This window comes from Vidua chalybeata, chromosome 1, assembly GCF_026979565.1.
Source record: "Vidua chalybeata isolate OUT-0048 chromosome 1, bVidCha1 merged haplotype, whole genome shotgun sequence".
NCBI classification, from domain to species: Eukaryota; Metazoa; Chordata; class Aves; order Passeriformes; family Viduidae; genus Vidua; species Vidua chalybeata.
The window spans coordinates 18,630,600-18,639,914 of NC_071530.1; the positions used below are offsets into that span (position 1 = coordinate 18,630,600).

The following is a 9,315-nucleotide window of genomic DNA, read 5'->3' on the forward strand; positions in this document are numbered from 1 at the left end:
AAATTTAACAATTTAAGAAGAGATTCTTAATGAAAGTATCATCCAGCACTGAAGTGGATTAAGTGTTTGTTTTTATATGAGAGAACTGCACTGAGTATTAAATATTAAGGACACTCCTACCTCTATAGAAACCCCATTATAAGATCCTTAATGAGAAAAGAGCAACTTATGCCAAAAAATAAAATTGTCTCTATTTTGACTGACTAACAATTTTATCAGAACCTCCTTTCAGTAGAATAATAAATACAAATAACATCAACCATGGGTAGCAGAAAACATGGGGGGAGGGGGCAGGGAACGGACCAGGAGACCACTGAAATTTTAAGGAAAATTATATAATGCAAAACCAGTCTTAGACAGAAAAATGAAATTCTGAGATCAGAATAGCCTGTTACAGAGGTTTTTAGAACAACATTTAACAGGAGGTGTCAGCTAAGTAAAGCATTTTTGTTAATATGCAAGACTTGAAGGTAGGAGAGTTATTCTTGTACAGTTTCCATACCACTTTAAAAAGCTAATATATCCTAAAATCATACCCTATAATCTAGCATTTAAAAGATCAGAAAGGGGATAATCCTACTTAATTCTTTGCCTTGCTTCTTTTGTACATCAAGGTGGTGAACACTGATAATTCAGTTGTTTGACAGGGTCTGAGACTGGCTGCTTTTTGCTTTTCCATACCATGACCTGACACATTTAGATTTTAGGAATGAACAAGGTCATGATCCATCAACCTCATCTGAGTCACTATATTAAGTGTAAGTAACTTCAAAGTAAGACACCTCTATAAACAGAGTTCAATAAACCCCATAAAACTCAATCTCCAGTTACTTTCTGGTTTTTTCAGAGTTTTGTTTCAAGTTCTCGAAGTTTTTTCCTCACTGAAGCTCAGAAAGAAAAGCAATACAAGCATTCCACTTAGTAGAAATGTAGACTCAATTTTTCAGCATTTACCCTACATGTAGGGTCTCTGTTTTGGGACTTCTTAGAGCAATTTACAGTAAAATGACTGAAAAATGACTACAAGCTACACTATTAACAAGTTTAAATGCAACATGGTGGACTGACTACTCACTTTAAGAACCTCAAAGAACTTTCATACAATAGTCATGAGAAGCATTAGACCTATTTCCTAGTATTCCATATGAAACAGGGACAAAGAAAGTTCCAATAGACAGTTAAGTTCTCTACAGGTGAGCTTCTCATATTTGTACCTTCTCTTAGACACACAAACAATTCCAGAAGCCTGAAAACCTTTGTCTTTCTTTCACAAAGGAAGACTTGCATGTATTTGCAAATCCATACAAATGCTACACCTCTGAAACCTCTGAAATGTGGAAGTTTAAAACTGTGTCCTACCACCTACCGCTGTGCTCTTCTTCAAAGCTCTTAAGGGAAGAGAGTACTCTCCCAAATTCACTGGAAAAGAAGCAAAAGCTTTTGATTGAGCAAGGAAATTTTACTCAAAAACATAACAAATGTCTTACTTTCTTTAAAGGCAAAATATGTATTTTGCACTGCTGTCTTTATGTTACTGTCAGTATTTTTCCTTCAAAGTGTAAACCTTCTTTGCAAAAGTAAAGACAGAAGGGAAGTTGAGACCAAAAAAAAAATTGTAAGGCAAAAAGCAATTTCAGAAATAGTTTACTCAATAGCTTTACTCAAGCTACCCAATGGCATTCTCTGATCACAAACCTAAGAATTGTACAGAAATTTCTCATTGTTGCATCAAGAACTGAAAGAGTTTGCCAGCTGCATTCACTACGAGGCAAATCAAGAAACTCCAAATGCACTTATCTTTTAAACAGTTCTTAAAAGACATTCCTAAAAGCAGTAATTATATAAAATTATCACTTAGTTTCAAATGAACCTGAAAGTGACAAAAAAAGCTGACATAAAATAAATATATATTATCCATGCACAATAATAGGAATAAGAAACACCTACTTCTGAAAAGAAGAGCAACTAATAGTCCATTTCATTTTTGGAAGCAACTGTGTAAGAAGAGCTTTCCTGATAGGTAACTCATTAATCAAATCATTCAGTGGATTCATTCTGTAATGTGATGGTTTTTATCCATGAAGCAGGCAAACTTCAGGGAAATAGCAGCCAAATATCTCTATACTGACAAACCCCATGCTTTGGTATCTACAGCATTTCTTTTTCTTCCTGCATTTAAGATTATTGTACTAGGTAATACTGCATATTTTGCAGTGATTAGTAAAGACAAGTGCATGGAGAAAAACCCCAAACATTAAATTAAGTACTATGTCCTGGCAGAACTTTAAAAATATTTCCTTCAAAGACTACAGTATAATTTCTCCCTATGATAATTTTCTTTGGCCTCTATTTTCCCCCAATTCCATATGCTAGTGTTCTATATGTATCCAGTCATGCACAGAGAATTATTTAGAACTTCACAGGAAATAGTATCTTATTTAAAATCTCCTATTCCAACCTGAGCTGACAAACAGAATGAAATTATCACTAAGCCTCTCCAAAAAAAAAGAATCAGCCCCAGTAATTTTTTCCTAATTACATGTTTACATTTGTTCTCAATGTGCAACAAATGTTTCAAGAACTGTTTGTCATACCTATTTCTCAAAAAAACAGCTTTTCTTTCCACTTTTACACAAATTTTAAAAAGTCAGAGTGAAATGCTTTACAAAATTTCTGATCTAAAAAAATTATCATGTAAATAAACATAATTTATCTTGAATAGCAATAGGAGTAGAAGGTGAAATTATTGCAGGCTGCATGTAAAGGGAGCTAATAGTTTTATTGGGTTTGGGGGAATGGCTCAAGAATAGCCTACTAAACCTATGGCAGTTTAACCACAGCAGTTCTAAACTCAGCACCAGCTAAAGGCTTAGCAAGAGTTGAGAGCTCCCTGTCAGCCAATACTTCTTTAAATTCAGTACTGTTACAACTAGACTGCTGCTAGCAGTGCAGTTGGATTGGTTTCAGGTTTGCTGCAGCAACTGCAGTATAGCCATTTCTTGGATTCCCCTGAAATCCACAGCTGCTATCTCTCTGACCCAAGAAGACCAAATAATGATAGCGAAATGTGAGTTCTGTAAAAAGAGAGAACAAAAATAATAATTTGCAGGCTAGGGGTGTGACTCCAAACTTTGGCATTTCTGACGCCGATCTCATTGTACTTCATAATGAACTAGTGAAAGTAGTTTTAGACTGACTGCTAACATGGAAAATAGACCTCAAACAGAACACCTGCCCAGAGCACAGAGAGCTAAGAGCTGGAGAACACCAGAAGCTCTCTCTACATTAACTGTATGGTGCTAGTGAGAAAAACCCCACAGTAAGTACAGACCAACAAAAATAGAAACTAGAATTTTAGTAGCAAACACAACTGTATTGTCATATATTTAGAACAAAAACTGTTTGAGAAAAGAAATTTTAATTATGATGAAAAGGACTTAAAGACAGAGACAAACAATGGATTTTGTCAACAAGTAATTATAAAAGAAACAGAGCACATTTTCTGAAGTTACAGGGATTTATTCATCCAATATCCAATTACCGTCAATGGAAATGGTGCAAGATAAAACAAAATCTGAAGTGTTCCATGAAATTTTGAAGGACATTAAGGGAGAACCACTACCAATTTAAGAAAAAAAAATATGACTGACTACTACTCAAGGAAAAAGAAAAGAGATTTTCCTGTTTCCTCAGAGTTGAGGAGAGAGATTAAATAAACTGATCTGTTATAGCAAATTTTTACTGTTGTGTTTCCAAGCAGAAACGTTTAATTAGCTGTGTACTGAATCTCACTGTTGCATGTTCTTGCCAATGTAAAAGGAAGTAAATAGGGAGATGCCAATAGAGAAGCTCAGGTAGTAATGAGAAAGCTTGAGAAAAACCTAGACTTTGATTCCTGGATTTTCAGCTACACTGGTAAATAAGATGGACAAAATGTATTGACAGCAACTGGAGAAAGTGAAACAGAAAAGACCAAAGAAAGAAAAAGGAAAAAGGCTAGAAAAATGGAGGGGCAGCCCATAAATCAAAGATGGAAACTTGGAAAGGGGATGTGGGGGGTGCGGGAAGTCACAGAGGCAATATGAACAGGGACTGGTCTCCCTGTAGGAAGAACACAAGAGGAGATGTATGCCTTTTTCTTCTTTCTCTGTTTTATAACACAGTCTATTCCTACTTTAATCCAGTGTCCACAAACTACCATAAAATAAAGTTAAAAAAAAAAAAACAAACTAGAAGTTAAAAGAACAACACAAGAAAAATACGTAACACAACTAATCAGAAATTCAGACTATTTGCATCTGCAGAAGGGAACATAAAAAGACCAATGTAGTTAAGTGAGGAGAACGTAACAGAAGTTAAATAAGAAAAATGTAACTAACAATAAAGAACACTAATAACCTACTGGTTTATTGCTCTGCCTTTTTGGGCTTTTTTTATTTGAAGTCTCACCACACTTTATAAAAAATTCTATCTCACTGACTATTATTTAGGAGCAGTTCTCCTATAAGCAAATAATGCCACTAAAGTGAATGTTGTTTACAAAGGCAAGCATTTGCCTTAATATATTAACATACCTTTCTGTCCTAAAAAAATGTTTATAAACATGTTTATGTTAATATCAACACTTAAAACAGTAGGACGTTGTGGTAATTAATAATATCTCATTTAAGCTGCAATAGTATTTTAACCTATGGAAATATTTCAGATTCATTTCAAAATAAACTGTTATTCAAAGAGCACAGTATTTTTAATTAACAAAACAGCCCCTAATCTGTAAAAGACTAATAAGATATAGCAGATAACCCTACAGCTTAATTCTTCAATAATACAGCTTTCTTAATTCTTCAATTTACCATAAAGACATTGCAGAAAACTTACAGCATTACTGCAGACATTTAGGAATTTTATATAAAGTGCATTCTAAGAAGTATAGTTTTGTATTATTATATCTCAGAAGTTTTAAAATAAATACATTAGATATAAAAAGACATATAATTATACCTTATTGTAACGATCATGAGGAACAGACTGCAACACGATAGGCTCCATTGTAGAAACATTTGCAAACTGCACCTCGGGAATGTACAGAGCACAAACCACATGAGCCCAACCTACAAAAAGTTATAATTGTATTTAATGTTTTCTAGAAGCTTCAAGGACATTTCAATGTAGTACAATTATAGTATAAAGAACCTTTTACAACACTTTTTTTTTCCACAGACTATTTTAACTGTTTAGCACATTAAGGACATAAATTACCCTTAAGTCACGTTTACATTTAATTTCTGTTATCCAAAGTTTAGATGATCAGTAATACATTTTTTAATGTAGTCAGAGATAATTTATATGAGTAACACTCCATAACATTCAAATGCTAATGATTTATACAAACAGTGACACACAAACAGAAAAACTGCTATTTTTTAAATTTTTTGGATTAATACAGTCATTACATAAAAGCTACTCCAAGTCCTGCAAAAAGGAAGCAGCATCTGACCAAATTGGCATTCTTACAAGCATAGCATCATAGAAGACTTCTGTGTATAATTTTTATTTTTAAAATGTAATTCTGATTTGAAGAGACTCCTGTTTGTTTCTGTAGAAAGAAAGGGCAACTCATATGCACACCCTCACATCCCCTCTATGAAATCTTTTGTTTTTCCATTTATAAAGTTATGGCCAACTCGTTTTTTCACAGGAATACAAATACCTATACCCAGTCCTATTCTAATTCATTAACTTGGAATCATCAATAAATGGTTAGTTACTTACCAGACTGTGCTTCAACAACATTTTAAGAAAGAGAACATTCTTAGTTGTCTGAATTTGGCTGGATGGAGGTGGAGGAAACACCACAAGTGTTCTGACAACAAGTCAAAAACAAACCTACGAATTGGAAGCCTTTTTCCAACACAGAGATCCTGAGAGGTGGTGGTTTGTTTCAGTGAAGGACCGTATGCCATAACTGTAAATTTAGCAGAAGCTGCTACATAGCTAATTCAACATATTGCTACACTGACATTAATAATAGAATTATTAAAACTATTATAATCTCATCTAAAAGTGAATTTGGTGCAGCTAACCACTTGGTGCAAATTCTGTTCTTCCCAAGTGGAAAACTGAAGTCTCTCGTCAGAAGACCCTCAGTGTACTTTAAAAAAAATTCTGCTTTCCTCCTACCCAGGCTTACTTGTATGTAAACATTAAGGACATAAAATGACAGACTTACATAATGAGATAATCTAGTAGATTATTACATTAGGCAAGCAAAGTAAATTATCATTGTGCAAATGCATGCTATAATCAAAATAAAAACAACAACAGGAATACTAATAAACCCCAAAAAAGCAGGAAAAAAATTAAACAAAAACCCCACCATATACTGTCTCACTGCAGACCTTCTGAGCTTTCATCTTGGGTTTCTCTTTTCAACTACTCTACAGAATATAGAAGTTCTTGATTTCTGCACTGAACTGTACTCTGACTCTTAGACTGAGCTAAACACAAAGTTGTGCTTGCACGAGCTGTGCTTGCTCAGTATTGTTGAGACTCTGGAATGGTATTTAGAATAAAAACCACATACGAAATTCCAGATACTTTTCTTAAAGCACAAATATTCTCCAGTTTCTGCCAACAGATCTGGTGTCTCCCCTCTCCATTTACTAAATTGGTAGTTAAATTTCTATTAAAAACAAAAAGTGCATACACACACAACAGTTACAGTCAGCACCACACATATCCTTTTAGTATTTCAACTACAACTAAATACAGCATCTGTGCTGCTCCGTAATTTTATTCACAGTCTTTAGAATTATTCTGTACAGAAAAGGCACGAGACTAATAAACATGTAGGGTAAAAACAAGTATAAACTGCCGACTTGAGCTGCTTTTAAAACCTGTTCCAAGAGACCATTTTAAAATTATCATTAACAGACAGACTGAAAAAAAAAACCTATAAAAACCACAACCTTTTTTGTCTACTTGAAATATCTTGAGGGAAAGAGTGTTTATAACGGCTTTTCTAAGAATTGCAAACTGCCTTAAGCCAGAATCATCTTACTAAAGATAAATAATTGTTAATATGGTGTTAATGGTGAATATTTATCTTTAAATAGTCTCTCAAAAAACTAACTCAAATAGAAACATCATTTATCTAATAAAGCCATTAAACCAATAAAAAAGTGATACTGAAATTTTGAAAAAAAATAAACCTTCTTCAATTGGCTACATATAATCAGATGGCAAAAGCTTTTACCCCATATGCAATTAAGCCTGTACTCTAGTTACACTTACATATAATGGAAAATTATTAGGTAAATATACAAAATATACCAGAGACATTAGGGGAATAAAAATCATTACTAAGTGAACTGAAGGCAGGTAAAGAATTTTTACTATAAGGAACCAGTTTCAGGAGTAACTTTAACTGAATAGTGCTCCACCACTATCCAAAAAGAAAAAAAAAAAAGAAAAACCACAAAAAAAAAAAAAAAAAAAAAAAAAAAAAAAAAAAAAAAAAAAACCACAAACCACTACAATATATTCCTATTTACAAATACAACATACACATCCAAGACAGCTGTGGCCAGTAAAAGGCTTTTAACTTTCATGAGACCAAACCCAGGATCTATATAATGAAACAAATAGAGCACCACAGCACTAAAACACTTTTTGAACATAGGTTAATAAGTGCTGATGGAATTGAGGACAAAGGACATTTTCCACTGGTTTCCACCTGGCACCTTCAGATGTCAGATAATCTGGCCTTGTTGGAAAATCACAATAATATAAAATAACAATAATGTCCAACAGTAATTTAACCAGAGGGGTGGTTGCAGCACCCTTATGTTACCAGTCTCAAATGCCTACACCAAAAAAGAAACCTAACTCCATCACCAGCATCCACTTGTGTACACCCTGTACAAAAGTTCTTAAATATTCTTTTGTCCAAAGTTTAACTGGTGAAGAAATACAGACTTGTCAGAGAGCAACACCCAACTGACCTGGAAGTGTCAAGGACAGTACCCTTCAGGAAGAGTAAGGAAGAGACTTTTCCATAAGAAACGTGGTTAAGAAGCAGTTGTCTATAAAGTTGCTGTGCAATCTCCACCTTCTGAGAACTCAAGGTCTGTAGACTCCTCCACAAAACTTTTATAGTTAAGGGAGGTCAAGAAGATTCCATTTTGCCATATAAGAACCAGACAGTAGGAGGAAAACAGAAAAAATGCAAACAAGAACCATTTTCCTAGGCATCAAGAGGCTAGTCCCTATTGCTACAAAGCATAAGCATGGAAGTAAGGACACCTATAGCCAAAGTGGGATAGATGTGTTTGGTTCTGCTGATGAGAGAACAAACTACTAACCTATGAACAGTTTTACTTGTTATGTTTTGTTCAACTGAGAGTGTTCCTGACTATACAACACAGAGCAAAAACACCTTCCCAATCCTCTGCTGACATTTCCTTCTCTTTCAGACAACTACTCAGGGTGAGCACAGGGCTCAGAGTGCCAGCAGAATAAAGGACCTATTGCCACATTCGAAGTTGAATGCTTTTGTCTGCTGTTTCCTACTGGATGGTAACTGCCTCCTTTGTTGCAGGGATAATGAAACATTCTAAAGATACCCATCCAAACTGTACACAGAAGCCTGTTTGAGAAGCAAGTGTTTAAAAGGAAGGATGTGTGGTATTGAAAACTACCTTAAAATACATATTTTTCCATTTACTCCATCTAAGCCATAGGGTTTGCACTATAAACTTCCCATTAAAAATCACTTACTACATTATTCTAGGGCAATTAAAATTTCATTAGCAACTATACATCTTTTCCCTCCTTCTCATCCAGGAATAAAAATTCACTGAATCCAGTACTTTTAAGCTTTACCAATGTTTATGTGTGAAAAATACCATTGTACACCATGTTTTTAGATTATAAAATAAAAACCTCCACAGCACTCTTCTACGCATTCAAAAATATTCAAAACATTCTCCCCAATTTCTGTTGCAACTGAAATTATTTTATCAGCTCTCCTCTTCACCGAAACGTTGTACAAAAATAACAGTAAGATATTCCTATTTTTTCTTAACTGTTTTTAGCCAGATTTAGCCAAATTTAGCCAGGAACCCATGCAATTTTTGAGATCACTTTTGTTCCAAATAAGTTCATTAAACTCATCTCTATAAACCATGTAATTTACTCTTTAATCAATTTAAGCTTCCATTCACTTTAGTTTGTGTATGTTTTTAACCAGACAAATGGCCGACAGACATATTATTTGCTTTTAAATTTTACTTATGAAACTTGCAGTAATTGCTA

General features: G+C 34.1%; 1 protein-coding gene across 3 annotated transcripts in view; it reads right to left on the reverse strand.

Annotated features, from left to right (window-relative positions):
* The window catches only part of MLLT10 (MLLT10 histone lysine methyltransferase DOT1L cofactor), a 124,049-nt gene that overhangs the window by 84,637 nt on the left and 30,097 nt on the right, over positions 1–9,315 (reverse strand). For all 3 annotated transcript variants that reach the window (XM_053934963.1, XM_053934954.1, XM_053934944.1), the window contains exon 5: positions 5,002–5,111. In XM_053934963.1, the coding sequence (XP_053790938.1) occupies positions 5,002–5,111 (110 nt within the window). The remainder of the gene's footprint in view (positions 1–5,001; positions 5,112–9,315) is intronic.